The sequence below is a fragment of the Agelaius tricolor genome, unplaced genomic scaffold (assembly GCF_023055355.1).
Source record: "Agelaius tricolor isolate 1412-34295 unplaced genomic scaffold, bAgeTri1.0.p SCAF_6, whole genome shotgun sequence".
Classification (NCBI taxonomy): domain Eukaryota; kingdom Metazoa; phylum Chordata; class Aves; order Passeriformes; family Icteridae; genus Agelaius; species Agelaius tricolor.
In genome coordinates, this window is record NW_027269266.1 from 19952392 (window position 1) to 19970505 (window position 18114).

Genomic DNA, 18114 nt, shown 5'->3' on the forward strand with positions numbered 1-18114 from the left:
AAGGCAAGAAATTTAATGATGGTAATCTTAGAGCTGAGAACTCCCCCATTTGTATTTATAATAGGTGATGGTGAAGCCAGAAATATTCTTTCAAGTTGAGAGATGTCAGCCTGGCCCAGTTTTCTGAATTCAAGCACCTCTACATTGCCCTATGTTCAGAAAATTCATGGGATTAAAGGACACCCCGGGAGACCTCATTTTACGGCATCAAACAGCAATCAGCTGCTTGAGTTGTTGTCTCAGGAAGCCTCAGGTCTCCACAGCAGCACTAGAAGTGCTCATTATGTGTGGGTAACATATTCCCAACCAAGTACTTGTGACAGAATTAGTTCTATGTTATATAGTTTATTCATTTGAGGGAAGATGAGGATGGATCATCCTTTATTTGTTAAACCAAGTATCTGTTTAAGACCTTTTGTGTCCCAGACACTGACATTTTATTTTAAATTGCATGTTGCGTTATACAGCTCTGTTCCTGGTACCAACATGATGAATTCAAGAGCACAGTAGATGTTTGTTATCAATTTTGTACCATATTAGTATTTTACTCACAAAATACCACAGCAGGAAAAAAAATGTAGTCTTTTAAACAGCCATTTTCTCTTCCACATCTTGATTTGTTTTTAGTTTTTTTTTTTTTCCAAATCTATCTCTGCAAGAATGTGCTCACCCTCTCTTCTATTATTTTTGATAATCTCAGTAAATCTCCCTGGATCTAAATGGTATCTTCCTTTTTGTTTGTTTTGTTTTCCGGTTTATTATGCTTGTTATAGCTGGATCTTACAGCCTCATTAGAATCAGTTTCAAAGCTTCCATCGAGTCCAGCCTTGCTGGGCCTTACCGGAGCCTGGGCTGGAGATGGGGGCAGATACATCTGTGTTTGTTCCAGCTTCTAGGAACAGACTTCACCAAGACATGAGGATAGGCTGGAGCATTTCAGGCCAACATTTTCTGATAGCCCCTCATGCCCTTTTGCAACGTGTCCTTAACCTGGGTGATAGCATAAAAAGAGAAGTTGGTAACTGGCAAGGTGTCACAACTGATCGTGAGCATGGGCGTTTCTCCACATCCTCATGAAGGCCAGGAATTTGCTCCAAAGATATATTCTGGCAACATTTTTTTCTTCCTATGAATAAGTAATCAAAACTATTGCAGACTGACAGTTGGTTAATGAAGATCACTACCAATTATACAGCCTGGTAAACACAGAAACTGGCAGGAAGGACCAGGATTCTGTCTCTTTCTTAAGTTGTTATGTGAAGGAAAGGAAGGACCAGAAAAATTAGAAGGCAAGAGAACAAAAATGCAAAGCCACACAGGATCACCTGTAAATTGAATAGGACACATACATTGATTCTGTTCTGTACCCCTGGAGTGGTTGTACACTGAGCTTGAAAACTCAAAAAAAACACTTGGCATTTGAATACAGGGACTCCTTCCAGGCAGTTATTTCCTGCATCAAGGCTGAAGAAAATGGGATGACAGAGAGTTTAACTTTGGAAATTGCCATAAGGGTGCCATCAATCTACAAGCTGAGTATCCAGTTGTATTTAAAAATCAACTAATTTTAATTCCATGTGTGCTGCAGGGTGAGTTTCAAGCCATAAGCACTTGGATAAAATAGAGGTAGAAAAAGTATTCCTTCCTTCCTTCCTTCCTTCCTTCCTTCCTTCCTTCCTTCCTGCCTTCCTGCCTTCCTGCCTTCCTTCCTTTCCTCTGTTCCTGTCACACTCACGTCTTTCATAGCTCCCTCTTTCTGTCCCTTCCATGCATTTTTTCCAATCAGAATGCAAATATTATACTTTCATCTAAATTAAAGGATTTTTTTTTTTTTTGCTTTAGGTGAGGTCATGGAATTGTAGCTTGTATAAAACTGCAGTTAACAAAAGAAAGTACATAGAATTTTATAACTCACTTGAACTTTGGGGAGCAGAGGAAGGATATGTGTGTGTGCAAATAAACTTTGTGTTTCCATTTGAACTTCATAAAGCAATTTGGAATTCTTTCTTTTTCCCTTGGATAACCTCAAGTTCTGAGAAAAACAAAGCTTACATAAATCAGTGTTCTGGGCTTCTGTTAAAAAAAAAAAAAAAAAACAAACCAAAAAACCATGAAAAGATAATGTGCAGAAATGCCCTGATTTCTGGTTAAAAACTTCCCATCAAATGCTACACAATGCAACAATGATGCAGTAGAGTGCAATAGATGAGTTTTAAGTGAAGGTGAGTGGTTATAAATATAATTCAAGTGTATGATTAATGCTTACCCTGTAAGACATTTTCTGAAGTAGATTGCAAATATACATAATATAAGAGATAAATTGACCAATCTGGATTTACTAATAGTTTATTAATATTTTATCATAAAATTAAAAATTATTCTCTGTTGCTATGAGCAAAGAAACCCACTGATATGAGATGTATTGCATAATTTATGATATTGACTAAGTCTACAGGAACTGGTTTTAATATTGTGGTATCTGAAAAGAAAGAGTCCAACAATGTTAAAAGAGAGAGATTTAAATGTTTAATTCTATTGTTATTAAAGACTATAAAGTGCTTTCTGATATGATTAGCCTGTATTTTGTGAAAAAGGCACTTAATAAAAATGGTTCTAACAGCTATATATGAGTTGTGTGATAACTATTATTATGCTCATATCAAATGCCTAAAATATTTTCTACACAATTTCCTTAACAATGATCAAAATAATTTTTGAAAAGTGCTTTTATCTAGCTCAGATATGAAAGACACTACATATAAGTTATTTACATATATATGTGTTTTATAGAAGAAGCCTTTAGGTCAAAAGGTACAAAGATCCTAAAAAACGTCAAGTACATTTAATCTGAAAAGAGGTGATAAAGAAATACATCACATCAATCCATGCAGTGCTAGAACATGCATTGTACTCTAAAAATCACAAGTGGAAAAGCGAGAATAGCCAGGCATAAATGGAGGAATAACTCTTCAGATTAATTGATAATACCTCACTCATCTGAAAAGGAGTAAAAGAAATGATCACCTGAGAGGAGGAGAGAGAAAGTAGTATGAATCAGTGAGTAAATTGAAGGAATCGGCTTTGAATGGAAGGCAGACAAAAACGTCACAATCAGATTCACTGAAGGACTCACATTTGTGCAGAAAAGCAGGACTATAAGGAAGAAGTGAATGATGGGTTTTTTCCTTCTTCTTCATAACAGGAACAGTTCTGTCCAACTTTAAAAAAACATTTCTATTCTATTTACATTTTTCCACAGTCATATTGACATGTAAGGTCAGTGAACCGTATCTACAGAGTAGCTGGAAATATACTGAGATTTTCTATAATTTTCTATTTTTAATCTTACCCAAAAAGCTTTTAGAATTTTCTTTTAAATGCCTAGAATATAATCCTAACTGTAAGAAACCCACATCTGTTTCCGGTTACCCCAGAAATTGTTTCAGCCTCTACCACCACAAATTTTGAGAGTTCTGATGCTGTTTGTGTTCTCAGACTGTCCTTGAATCATATTTCTTCATCTTAGAGTTGTTGCTCTAGTTACTAAATTGTAACATTTTTTGTTGTTCTTTAATGGCAGCGTTTATATTTTGAAATTGTTCTTTAATGACTTTATGCTTGGAAACCCTTTCAAAGCAATAAGTCAAATGATAATGCTAGCATTAATATGGGGGATAGATTAACAATGAGGCTCAGAGATGAAAATCAAGCAACAAGCCATTAATCATTAAAAAGATTTAGTGTAACTTAAGATTTTCCCAAATCTTCAAATCAAATTTAGTCAACCAAATCCCATCATATATTCCCCCTCATAAATATATCATGGTTCATCTTAAAATGACATCTTCAACTTCAATGTGAAAATTGTCCTTACATATTTTCCACTGATTATGAGAAATCCATATATTATGGATTCCAGCCATAATATATGAATATATTGAAATATAAGTGAATATAATAATTTCAATTTCTATTGTATATAAATGAGCTATACATTTATATCTATCATTTGGTCTTTTTGCCTAAGTGTATTTCCCAGTCTGTATGGAAATTGTTTATTTGCTGTATTCAATTTAATTTCTTTTTTCATCTGCATCTCAGTAGTTGCTTAATACATGGGAGCAGATCCTTTATCACCTTCTTTTACAACTGGGGGGCTGTCCTCACTCAGGTGCAGAACCTTACATTTGGCATTGTTGTACCTCCTGAGGTTCACATGCATCCACTTGATCCAAGCTTGTCCAGTTCTCTCTGGATGATGTTCCATCCCTCAGTCATGTCAACCCCACCTCTCAGCTTCTTGTCATCTGCAAACTTTCTGTAGGTGCACTTGATCCCACAGTGTCATCTATGATGTTACTGAACAGCACTGGCCCCAGTATGGCTCTGTGGGGACACTTCTCATCACTGATCTCCATTTTACCTCTTGATTTTCCCAAATTGAACTTTCTTTCCATTTATGTTAGTTCCACTCTATTTTTAATATCCTCTTTAAGCTGGCTTTATTTTATAACTCATGTTTCTGCACTGTATGCAATTCCAGGCAGATTTTTCTCAGCTAAATAAATTATATTTTGATAATTCTTCTGTCATGCTTTAACCCTAGTTGAAAACTAATCTACTATGAAGAAAGTTAACTCTATCCCAGCCAAAACCAGTACATATTTCCTTTTAGATATATCCCTTTGCAATATAAAATTATGCAAATCCTCAAATTTGATTAGTTGTAAATTTTTCTAAAAATTAAACTGAATACATACAATTTTGTATGCAACTTACAGTTAGGTACCTAATTACCTTTGCAGGTCAACTCTTGATCACATTTTCAGAATGTGATCTCAATTCCACCAGTTTCTGAAAATGAGGAGAAAAATGTTGGGATGTTTGAAAAATGCCCTCTATATCCACAACAAAGATTTTTAGTGGCTGTATGCTCCATTTATAATGTTGAAAATGAGTATAGAAAATCTCAAAGTTCAATTCCTTTCTAAAGTTACTTTCATTTGTCTTAGAAAATAAAGGATTTTCTGAAGGTCTGAATAGATCTGCTCATGTTCTTTGAATTCTTATGTCCTATAAGGTTTGTTCCAATCAGCACTGATGATTTTGATAGTAAATAGGTTAGGAATTGGTCTGCATGTCCTATTAGTCCCAGCAGGGTTGTACTCTGAGAGGTCTGTAGGACCTGCTAAAAGCATTGCACTTCCAAGCATTCTAGTAGCAAATGGATGTGCAGATAATTGAAAATGTTGCAGTAATTGGCTGAGTGTGAAAAATATGAAGATGTATTTATTTGCAGGGGTTAGGTGTTGCCCTCTATGAGTCAGCTGAGAATGGCAGCATTTACTGCCTTTGAAGAAAAAATCCTTTGCAACACATTGCTCTGCAAATCCTCCCTGTAGCTCCCACAGTAGCAGAAACTATGCATTGAGTTTTCAAGGTGGAGAATGGCAGAACATATGTGAGATAAATGGAAGTGTTCTGTACTGCCAGCTATTGCAGCTGAACAAATCACTTGCTTTTTATTCTATCTCCACAGCTAAACTTCCCTAGGAAAGTCTTTAGGTAAGAGAACAGTCTTCTCCAGGGAGAAAAAACAAAAGAGAGCTTTCAGGGAAAAGTTCATTAATTTCAAACAACCTGATGTTCAGTTACATATCTCAATAGCAGGACATTTTTGTGGTACTCAAGTTTCCCACTGCACACAAGTACTTTGATTACTACCTGCATTCTATCACCTGCCTGCTGAGTTTTAAAGATAGTTTAAAATCTATCTCACTCTATCTGCAGAAGGAAACATATAAGGACATTAAAATTATGTGCAGGTATCCCTAAAACTGGTGAATTTGGAAGATGTGGTGAACGAGCACTCAAAATGAAGCTTCTACGACTGCTGTTCCTACACATCTATGTACAGGTCCTGACCACCCAGAGATGTTTTGTACCAGCCTAGGCAGTTCTACCTATTTCCCTCAAAAATGTTGTTTACAAGTGCTCACACTAATGATCCAATGAAAATATGAATTACAGATTGGATTTAATTTGCCTAATTTTAAACCCCTGATCCCTACACTTCTGCTCGAGGATCTCTCGAGTACGTCTATGTCTCTTTAATTGTGGGAAGTAAACTGTCTCAAAGGCTACATCTACATTTTGGTCTTCCCCAAAAAGTACATGCATCCCAGGACAAACTGACCATATGTCCATTTTGCCTGAAGTCTCCTCTGTCTGGTACTGTCAGGTGTGTTTATTATATTTGTTTTTTATTTAAGTCTTTATGATGAAGTGTAAGGGCTACATTAAACCACTGCTGGGGTAGTTGATTTGTGACATGATGCTGCATGTTTTCTTATGGCATGCAAATGTTGCTTTCTTTGACAAAATCTTTTGGGTTTTTGCAAGGCTATACAGGGCATTGAGAAGTTTGTGGTGTCTCATCCTTCCTGCCTGTAGAGGGTGGTCCCTGCACTGGATGTTATTCTGGAACTCCAATCGTTTTTATCTCAAAGGGAACTCTGAAATTAAAAAGCCCAGGAATGAACTATCACACACATAATGGGAATGATAGAGGGTCAGATTCTAGAAGCCAAGTTATTTTCTAGTGTAGATGTACCAAGTAGTATTTTACAGCTGACATTTCACCAATACTGAGTCAAGTGGAATAATTACCCTCAGCATCTTACTTATAACATCACTATTAACATGTCAGAATGTGATTTGCCTTGACTTTCATTGTTGACTTTCATTTGGTTTCTTTTCCACTCTAACCCATGGACCTTTTTTCTTGCATTTGTATTTTTTTATGCAGCTATTCCTAATCTAGCATTGATGAACGTTGTTTCCCCCACCAAACTGCAGCACTTGACAAACATCTTACTGAATTTTATCTTGCTGATTTAAGATTATATCTGAAGATTATTACAGTAATTTTGAGTCTTGATTCAGGTCCCGAAAGCCTTTGTATGCCCTATGCTGTTAATTAGTAGAATTCATAGATTTCATAGATAATCACAATTCATTTTGTCATCTAAATCACGAATGAAAATACATTTAAAAGTCTTAGATGTAGACTGTAATCTGTAGCTAATTCATGTGCTTATATTCATACTATTTCTCCTTTAACCTGTCGCCTGAGAACCCCCAAGAGGTACCTCAGTAGCTGCATAAGTATTTAAAACTTGCATTCATATCTAATCTGGTTCACAAAATCATATTTAAGTTACCAAACTGATTGCTTGTGTCCCCGAAGAGGAAGCAATTTGTCACTTACTGAGCTCTGCATTAATGTGAGTTAGCTGTTCTGTCACTAATTTTGCATTCCAATTTAGAAATAGGTATTTAAAAGTGGGCTAATGATGCTATATTTCTCTCATATTCTATTACAAGTACATGCATTTATTGCACTATATTTATAGAAATCCATGGGTTTGTGGAAAATTGCCTCTGTACGTTTCATTGTTATCAAGTGACCTACTTTTCGCTTTAGCCCATTTGAACATAGCAGATATATTTACTATCAGTTACTGAGACAAGAAATGTGGTATTGTTTTGTCTAGATCAGCATCCTTTAATGGCCATGCAGTCTATTAAATATATATTACAGACTCTAGATTTAATAAATGATTTCTAATTGACTAGATGTCAGTGGCAACATTCAAGAAAACTCAGTTACATGGGATTTTTCATTGATTTTCCCCATATTAGAAACTGAAATGTCAGCTACCATTAATTGAGTTTTCACAATACCAAGCATTCTGCAAAAGTAGCTGCTAAGTGAAAGCACTTCTAGCCTAACATGCAAGAGAAGTATTTTTTTAAAATTAATCCAATATATAAACAATTATTACAGTTATGTGCCTCTGTGGGTCAAATTGACATGAATGCAATTAAAATCTATAATATAGAACCATTTTGCAGGCTTCTAGAAAAAATGCATTTAGAGACATATTCTGCACTTGTTTGTCCTTATCCACTTCCCTGCCTGCATCCAGCACTGTAGAAGTTGGCTAATCCATGGTTTCCAGGAGTTCTCACCTCCAAGGATGGTGCCACCCCTTACATGAGCTTGCACCACCGCTGTCCATGACTCGAAGACAGAACTGCTAACTTATATTGTCCTACAAGTACACACATGTCTGCCAAGGCTACGTGCCACTACTAAGGACGGTGTGATCCAGAATAAAGTTTATGAGACTGTGACACATATATTCCTTACCATTGAAGATTCAGAGTTCAAAATGTGTTGGTGCATCTTTGCTGCCTGCCTGTGTCTGCATTTGTGTGATCAGGCCTTCATGATCATGTATGCTTTCTACAGGTGCAGCTCCATAGATTTTCTTCCATGTGATCACATTCACCATGCCAGAATTGACCATCAGTCTCTACAATCCTAGTGAGATGATATTAGAAGTCTGGATGTGAAAATTCATTTGACTATGCACAATTTACAGTAGTGCTAGAAGTTCTTATGTCTTTGTAGAGAAAGAAAAAATCCATGACCTTTCTAAAGTATGTGAGTAGCATTCAATTTCCCTGCATCTGATCGATAAGCAAGCAGGAAGTTATATCTTTTGCCATGGTAGACAAGCATAATTAAGCAATAAGGCAATGGAGGTAGTTGTGATTATCTTAGGATGCACCTGGGAGCTGCCTTGTTGCTATTTTAAAACATCTTTATGTGAAGGAAGCTGTATTAATTTCTGCTGAGAAAGATAAAGTCGGCAGTTTGGAATGCTCATGAGCAGCAGTTTCAGCTGTGCTTTACAGACAGTAATGCAGTGCATTAACCCCAAACAGTTGGGCTTCTCCTTCAGCAGAAGGAAAGATGGAGCAGGCTGTAAGCACTTAATTGACAGTTCAGACCAAGCAAAAAAAAAAAAAAAAAAGCAAAAACCCCAAACAAACAAACAAACAAGAACAACAAGAACAAGAACAACAAGAACAAGAACAACAAGAACAAATCAAAAAAAACCCAACCCACAACCCCTCCTGCAAAACAGTTATGCTTTGGCTGGCTTCCAGTGAGTGCAAAACTTACATTTTTACCAGTTTAGAATAAAAATATGTTGCCTCCATCACTTGATTTTCAGGGAAAACATCTCTGCATAATTAATACTATTGCATCCACATTCTAATTTATGCATTTTAATTATATCAAAGGCCTGGTGAATAATTAATGCTAGAAAAACAATGGGTCTGAAGCATAAGCTGAAATGTATCACTTTTTAATGGGCTTTGTAAATTTAAATAACTAATGAAAGCTATTTAACTATTTGATTGTGAGTATATTTCTCCCTGATACAATCAAGGATTAAGTACCATAATTGAGCAGCCTCTCAAGTGGAGAAATGTTAGCTCAGGTTAGTTTTTTTTTTTTAGTGTACTATAGTATATTGACCCACCTGAGCTATACGCTTGCAGGAAAGAGATTTATTTGCATGTTTCCCCTCTGGGAGGAACTGGTATCATCGATAGGATGTAAAATCAAAATTCTTGGCACAGCTTTCCCCTTTGACCTCCTGTCTTCAAGTAGGTCAGTTCATGCAAGTTTCATGAGGAGATTTAGAATTGAATCTAAAGAAATACAATATAGAATTTATTATCTTTGAGTTAAGCAATCTAAGAATTAAGGATGTAGGCCAGGTTAGTAATTTAGAGACTTGCAGTGGTTGGAGAGAGATAGAACCTCAGGAGAATTTAATCTCATCCTAAAATGGGTTTTTGAAATAGATGGGATTAATAACCATTTGGCAGTGTCTAGCATTTTTCTCTTTCTTACAGAAGAAGCTTAGGACTGTGTCTTACCTGTACACCTAACTTTTAGACAGCCAAGTTTAGATGAAGTTAATCACACCAGCAAAGGTAGCCTCTAAAACTATGGTGTAAAAAAGACCTACTCACAGCAATATGAGGGTGTAAAGAGAAAAAGAGGCAAAACAGGTCAGAGACTTGGCCAAGTCTCATATTTGAATCATGCCACTCTTTAAGAAAGTCCCTCCCCCTCTGAAGGGCTCAAAATGTAACTTCATATTAATGTGCCATACCCAACACCAGCCTCCAGCCCTCTCTGCTCCCTGGAGCTGGGCTGGGCAGTGTGATGTGCTAAGAGCAGGCTGTCCCAGATGTGCAGCGTGTCCTGGCTTTCGTGCACTCTGAGTTTGTCACGCAAAGCGTGGTGAAAGCATGTGGACAGCAGGCAGCACTGACTGCAGAGCATGGAGAGCCTGGCAGCAGAAAGGGCTCCTTTCTCTAGGAGAGTAAAATGGTACAGCAAATGATGAATTACTGCAATCCCTGGCAATATATTACATGCACTCAAGAAATATCAGCTTGTCAATATGAATGCAAAATGAATTGCTTCTACCAACTTTTTTTTGTTCTTGTTTTCCATATCAGAAGTTTGCACTTTAATGCAAAATGTTTGAGGAAGTGTCATAAAAATAAGAGCAACAGGACTTTTAAAGGAAATAAGATTGAGAAAGGCTGCTGCCAATTTTGCATATCTGGCCCTTTATTTAAGTGCATTGATTTGAGCTTAGTAACTTCTGGTTCCTATGTTTGAAATTTTCTCTTTTTTACCTAATATTATGTGTTGAATTGAAGTGTTTGACTCTCCATAGCACTCACTTGTGTCACTGGGGAGATATGGAAGGCAACTATGTAGGAACTAATTGTGTTTTCCCTGTTTTCAGCTGTGTTTGCATGAGCCTGGGCATTAGCTAATGCTCTCCTCAGTGGCTGTGGCCTGTGTCAGGCAAGCAAGAGTTACTTTAACTTTGGTCAGGCTGGATGGTGTGTCCCTTCATGCACATGTTGGGAAGGACAGGGAAGAACAGAAAAGGCTCTTACAGAGGGGGCTCTACTCCAGGGAAATCTCAGCCAGCCATAGGAATCTGCTGCCGGGCCCAGTGAATATTCCATAGAAGTCAGAAAGCAGAACACAAAATAAAACCTGCCATAATATCAGATTAAACCAGTTTATTTGTTGTGAGCAACAGTACCTGAAAGAGCAGATATTGGGGCGATCTGGGGCTGAGTTAACAGGGTGACACTGGGGGTTTACTGGTTCTTCACTGCTCAGTTTTGCTGCCCAGGGGCTTGGCAGTATCCTGGTGGTAATCCTCTGCACCCTGTTCCTCTCTCCTTACAGCAGAACCTCTGATGAGTAGTAAGAACAATTCCCCAAGAAACACAACTCTTTTAATGAATCCCATGTAAGACCAAAACCTGCTTAGCATGTTTGGGATGGAGCCTGGTGCTCCAGCTGTCCAGGGCTTGCAATGTGCCTGATAAAAAGAGCTGCTGAGGCAGGAGTTCACGGTCTCAGGTGAAGAGCATCCCTTTGCTTCTGCCTTTGCAGGACTACGCTGAGAAGGAGAAAGCTGCAGCTAAGGCCCTGGAGGATGTGAAGGCTAACTTCTACTGTGAACTGTGTGACAAGCAGTACCACAAACACCAGGAATTTGACAACCACATCAATTCTTATGACCACGCTCACAAGCAGGTAAAGCTGATAAATGTCTTGCATGTTACAACGGTCTCTCTTCCCTCCTCATTGATTATGGGAGGTTTCTAAATTCACCCAAGTAGAAGACAATTCATCAGTTGATGTTTTCAACTTTAACATGCTACTTTCCATTAAAATAAAATGGAAAATATTCACTTTTATCACAATTTCTTTTAAGCTACTCTGACTGAAAGACCTCCAGCTGTAGCTTTAGATACATGCTTAATACTGATGTCAGGACTTAATTTGATAAATTTAAATGTGGAATTACTTAAAAAACCACAGGCAGGGGGAAAGACCACTTCCTCAAATGACAAGGTCGTTCTTTTGACCCTCCCAGTCACAGAAAAGCCTCTATTCTTCATGCTTTTATCAGAAGGCATATGACCATGCTATTTCAAGCTGGTTGTGCTGTTTCAAGGGCAAAAATTAATTTTGTCTATTTTTTTTAAAGCATCTCTTTCTGGAGTTAAAATCTATGTCTCATAATGTTTCTCAGGCAAAATACATTTTTCCTTGCATACAGAATGATATAAAATAATCCTTGATGAGACATTGGATTCCTGGAAAAAGATAATAAATACTAATTTTTTATCACTTTTTTGGTATCAATTTTATCACATTTGTATGTGGTAGGTATATTTTACCCATATGTGCCTATTAACTTTATTTCCCGAGTCCCAGTTTTCCTCCAATTGTAGCAAAATCCATATTTCTATTGGCAAGATGAAAGGAAAATGCAATTAATTCATATAAACCCTTCAGAATTTAAAGAAAATGGTTTGTGAAGTCCAGGAGTGAACGTTTCTGAACCTCTGAAGCCAGAGATCACATCTGCTGACCAGGCATGCTAAGCACATGTTACTGGATTCTGTAGGTGGATCTTTTTCTCCTGTATCTCTGCTTGCATTAAGTGCTCATGTATTGCGTGCATCCAAGCTGCCAGGGAATTGGTGTCCTCTGTGTGATCACACTTGTGGGTTCATGGGGGTCAGGAGCTACCTCAAAAATATGTGAAACCATTAGAAGTTGCAGGTAATTCTGAAGAGAGTATTAGAAATAATAATGTTGAATAAAATGAGCAATGCTAAACTCCTAGGTCTCCCTGAAAGCAGTCTTATTGTCTTCTGCAGTATCACAGAGGATGTAAATCACCCTGGAATTTTCTGTGTGCATCTATCACAGCACTTCATTAAAAAACTGCCTAAGGTCTGCCCACACATCAAATGCTGAACCATCCTGGTGAATTCAAGCACCCCAGGCAGCTATCCATGGGTAATAATGGGACTCTTTTGTCCCATCACTCCCAAACCAGAGTTATGTGCTTATGTATTAAATCAAAAACAATTCCCCTCATCACCATTCTTTTAATTAATCCATATTTTTTTTATAATAATACAAAACAAACGCTTTTCCAGATCCTAAACCTGTGACTCTAATCCCTATAAATCCCCATTTGCTGCACACAAGAGTTTTTCACCTTTCAGCTGTTTTTTTAAGTCATCAGAAACGCATCTGAACTCAAATGGAGCCATTTGTGCTCTTTCCTCTTCACACACTCCCCCTGCAAAAAGCAGTTTATGCTAAATCAAACAGCCTGCTTCATGCACCAACTATGATTGGGTTGTTGGGCAGGGGAGGTTTTTGGCAAGTTTCTGTTATAAAAGGGCTTGTTTAAGCAATAAAACTCTTCTTAATTTTCAGATAAATTTACTGCTTTAAAAGCTGCCAGACATACAGTGCTGGAAACTAAGAGTCTGCACAGAAATGCACGACACATACAGAATATCAACTGGCAGTGCAAGCTCACCTCATCCTGCCCTTTCAGATGTAGTTCAGAGGCTCAGTTAGTGCAGGATTAGCTAGATACCCTCCTGATGTGACAGGGTAATTCAGTCTCTTCTCCCCTTTCACTTCTTACCTGGTCAGCCAAGTCTGGAAAAAGAATTAGTTTGCCTCTAGGAATAGTGTAGGTGTTTACTCCGACTTTTTATAGTCAGTCACAGAAAAGCCTCTCTTCATAATTTTATCAGCATAATCTTAAAAAAAAAAAATTTTAAAGGTTAATTTATGGTTTAGTGTGGGTTTATTTAGCTTTGTTTCAAAATGTTTATTCTGGGAGGGACATTAGCCAACACAAGAGCTTCTTCCTCTGAAGGTAGGTTTTCTGTTTCCCAGCAGTAATTTGAGGGTAGCTTTAGTAATCTGCATGGATATGTTCTAAACATCATTCTTCTAATGGAGAGTAAATTAAAATGAGACACTCTTTGCATCTCAGTAACAATACAGTATACTCCTCCCATGTGATTTCCCATTTAAATGCTACTACTTCACAATTTGTATTAAAGTGGAAATGAGGTTTAGAGAAGATAGTAAGGCAGAAAAAAGGATATTGCACTGAGTGCTTAATCATGTCTTTTGTTTGTCTTCCAGAGGAAACAGATTTTATTCAGAGAATTGTGGCTTTAATCTCCAAATATTGTGGTTTCATAAAATTAATTTTGCAATCCATTTTCTTATAGATGATTTCAACCAGTTGTTATAGCAGGAGGTGCTGAGTCCTGGACCCAGCAGCTGGCATACCAGCCATTGCCCTCCCTGTCCTCAGAGGCTGCAAAATGTTTTGATGGCAGTCTGGCCTAGTTTGCATAAATGGTCTTTCTGCTGTCTTTCTGTGTTAGATTATTCTAAAACAGTATACTCAGACATTGCCCCTCTCTCTCTCTCTCTCTGCTTGCTACATACCTTCAAATTTATAGGCATAAAAATATGATGTATGTGTACATATATATGCATACAATTTTGACAGCCCATCAAAAGATCAATGCCTCTATCTTCATTATCTTCTAACACTATAATGATCCTGGAGAGTTCTAATATTATTTATCTATTTTTGAGTAACATTTTCCCACTATTAAGCAATTCTTATTCCTTTGGTTGTTTGTCAGCATTAGTCTCAACATCTTTCCTGACACACTACAAGAATTTTTCATTGATATTACCTGCTATTGGAAATTAATTTCTTTCAGAGCACTGCTGGATAAAGTGAACACAGAAAATCTGTCTGATTGGAAGTTTGCACTTCCACCCAGCTTTACCTGAGCCCTGTGCTGTTAAACCTGATACTTAACAAGGCTGGGGCAGGAGTGGGAGTGACTTTCCTGGGAGACCCTAATCTTTCATCTCCGTACAGCCCTGTGCATGCATCTCTCATTGGCCTACCACATATCAGCTAACCCACCTGAAATCACAGCTTTTTCCCTTTGTGTTTTATTCCTATGACTTTCTGAAGTCAGGGGCAGTAGTCAGGGGGAGCAGCCTATTTGATAAATCTGCAGTTTCTCTCCTCAAGCATCAAGGTGAAGGACGCTGGCCCTCGCTTGCTCGCTGTGCTCTCTGCAGCAAAAGTTAACGGCATCAGAACAGGGTACCTGGGCTCTGCCAAAGCTCTCTGAACACTGAAAAGCAAAAGGGTCCTGGTGAGAATTCATTTTAAAGTGATCAGGATGTAGAGAACCAAGATAGGCTGCCACCTGAAAAGGTAATTTATGTAGGAGTAGGTTAAGCTGAAAATAATGTACAAGTGTAGTTCTTTTTAACCATGTTTTGTGTGTCTTTAAAATGAAGCCAAAGTTGAGCAGAGATGTCTATTTGGTTGACATTATAAAATGGAATCTTTTAATAAGTCCAGGTCATGCACAGTATTCATGCATTCAGTTAACAACAAAGTAGTTGGAGTTTTCAATTTTTTGCACAAATAATCCTTAGCAATGAGCAAGGCTTTTAGATGTCAGCAAATGAGAAAATCACAAATCCGTTCCATGTACTGCAATATAATAATTATGATGATAAAAATAATAATAATAATAGCTAGAAGCAGCAATGAAAAACAAGACTGTATTGCCATCTTGGGGTTTCTGATGACAAAGCAAGCCTTTAGTTTTGTTGTCAAAATTTAACCATACAGTTAAATGCATCACACTCTCTCCTGTGATAAAAAATGCACAAACTAAAAAACCCATAAAAAGTACCCCACAACATAAATTTTAGTGTCCTTGAAGCAGACAGTACTAAGCAAGCGAACAGAAGTTTCAGTCTACTCTGGTTTACATGAACATACCTGTATTTCAGTATTTGCATCCATGCATACTAGCATTTGGTTGTATTTTTGGCATGAGAAACTGATTTAGTGTGTACAGCTGTTGGCACTTACTGTTAAGCCTTTATGGTGCTTGTGGATTTAAACTCTAATTCAGACAGAGATTTAGTTCCTGTTAAACTTCAAAGCTAGCAAATATGCTTACATTTTAGCTAGCATTGCTGCTGCCACCCAGAAAATGTACTGATAAGTTAACTCAGAGAAAGCTCCAGGAATGAGTATAAATGCTGAGATCTTGTTAGTTCATCTTGAGGGTGTTTTTTCCAGCATCTCTGTGTTTATTGGAGGAAAAGTAAGTCATGTCTTTTGCTGCCAAGGTAAACCTGTATTACCCAAACAATTTTCATTTGGAGGAAAAATAACTGGTTTGGCAACATCTGAGGAATTTCACCTTAGGATCTGGATGTGGGAAATTAGGCAAAAGTGTTTAAAAAGCTTTTTGTGGGCAAAGGAATGCATATTCAGCTGTAAGAGCACACAAATCATAGACAGGACTACACCAGCATGAAGGTCCCCTACTACATGTGCTTGTGTAGTCTCTGCTTTTTTCCCTTGGAATATAGGTGGACCCATGGTTCCTCTGGTGCTCCCATGAGGACTACAGGTCCTTCCCTGCAGTCCCTGCTCCTGTCCCTCTGCATCAGGACATTGGCTTTTAAAGGGATGACCCTTGAAAAGCAGGACACTGGCCCTGACTTTGTAGGGCCAAGTTTTGCACATGGGTCTGTACACTGTGGCCTCCTCAAGAAACAACCTGAGTGGTAAAAGACCTCATAATTTCTTGCTTTCAGTTAGCAAGTGGTGCTGTCATCAGGATTCTGCTCCTGTAACTCACAAAAATCACCTTGGTTTGATGCTTGTCAAGAAACACATGCATACTTGTAATAAAACTTTCACATTCCTCACATCCTTAGTAAGATTAAAAAAAAGAAGTCAAACAAGAGAAACAGTAATATGGTGGTAGATTCCCACAAACAGCTGGTTTATAAGTGGATTTGAAGTGATGCAAGAATTTTGTATATGTCATAGTTACTGTCCTCTTTTACTACCAATGAATTTCTATGCTGCAAAGCAACTATCACATACACAAATTTCTATATGTGTGCAATTTAGAGGGTTTAAAATTAGGTCCTGTCCTGAAAACTTTGAACTTTCTAAGAGGTAGCCCTATAAGCAGTGCCCTCAAAAAATAAAATATTTAAATGCATAAAATGAAGGAAGCTCGTATGTTTTACAAGAGAGGGGTGTTAGAGATGAAATTACATCAGAATATTGACATTATGATTCAATGCAGTCAACAGTTTCACAGATTTTTTTCTACAAAGCATTCTTTATTTCAGTGAAATGCCTGCTTATTTCTAACTTTAGAAAAATCTATTACCACTTTATATTTTAACTATCTCTGCTATACAATTATTTAGAATGATCACCTCATCCAATAAAACATTTGTTATACTTCTGCTTCTTTGCAACACTTTTTTTTCCTCTTGAATTTGGGGTTATGGATGCTCTCAATTTTGCTTTATTTATTGATTAATCTGCAATAGAAATAACAATTTTCTGTGCTCTATCCTTTTAAGCACCTCTTTCTCTTCCCTTGGATACAGCATACTCTTGACATTTCTAGTCTAGTCTAGATTCTTTTTATATGAAGACCAAAGTTAAAAGCAAAGAATTAATTTCTGTACTCTATCCTATCATTTCAGTGTCTTTTTGCCTTAAAGACACTTTTTTCTTGCTCATTGTGAAATTAGAGATTTTCTTGTTGCTACTTATTCCTATGCCATTTATTACATTCTTTAATTTCTGTTATAGCTTCACACTTTCTTAGCTGTTCTTCATACACTGATTTTCCAGTGTATATTCTTGTTCATACTTCCAAAAATTACTTCCACTCTGACTGTAACTCTTCCTGAAGAGCAAGTTTTTTGATAGTTTCTTGCTGAATAGTTATGCTTTTCTCACACTGCCTTTTCCATAATTAAATTTAAAAGTTTTTCTCACTCTTTCAGAATTTTTTCATGTGAATTAACCCCATCCATCCATCATTCTTGTATCTAAACTAGTTTTGATTACAAATTAGATTACCTAATGGTAGGGGATTGTTAGATACAGAACTGATTGTGATGCTTATAATAAAGGTTTTCAAACACTTTGTGTTTCAAGAACAATCTTTCCCTTGCCCTTGGTTATTGGGCTGAAATTTTGCTTATGGATGACAAGATTTAGCAAATTAACAGTAAAAATACATAGTATTTGCAAAGTCAAGAATAAAGAAGTGAGAAGGCTTCAGAATCAATACTTTTGGGACACCCTAAAGTGATATTTTTATGGATCTGCCCTTTAATGAAATCTTTAATCTGAGGGTGCATATGTCTTCAGTGAGGAAACATCTCTGACTCAGTACTGAAGATGGACTGTACTTTAGAATTTAATCCCTTTTGTGCAA

General features: G+C 37.2%; 1 protein-coding gene across 2 annotated transcripts in view; it reads left to right on the plus strand.

Moving 5' to 3' along the window:
- Positions 1-18114, plus strand: part of ZNF804B (zinc finger protein 804B) — a 224971-nt gene that overhangs the window by 181239 nt on the left and 25618 nt on the right. For both annotated transcript variants that reach the window (XM_071428956.1, XM_071428958.1), the window contains exon 2: positions 11360-11503. In XM_071428956.1, the coding sequence (XP_071285057.1) occupies positions 11360-11503 (144 nt within the window). The remainder of the gene's footprint in view (positions 1-11359; positions 11504-18114) is intronic.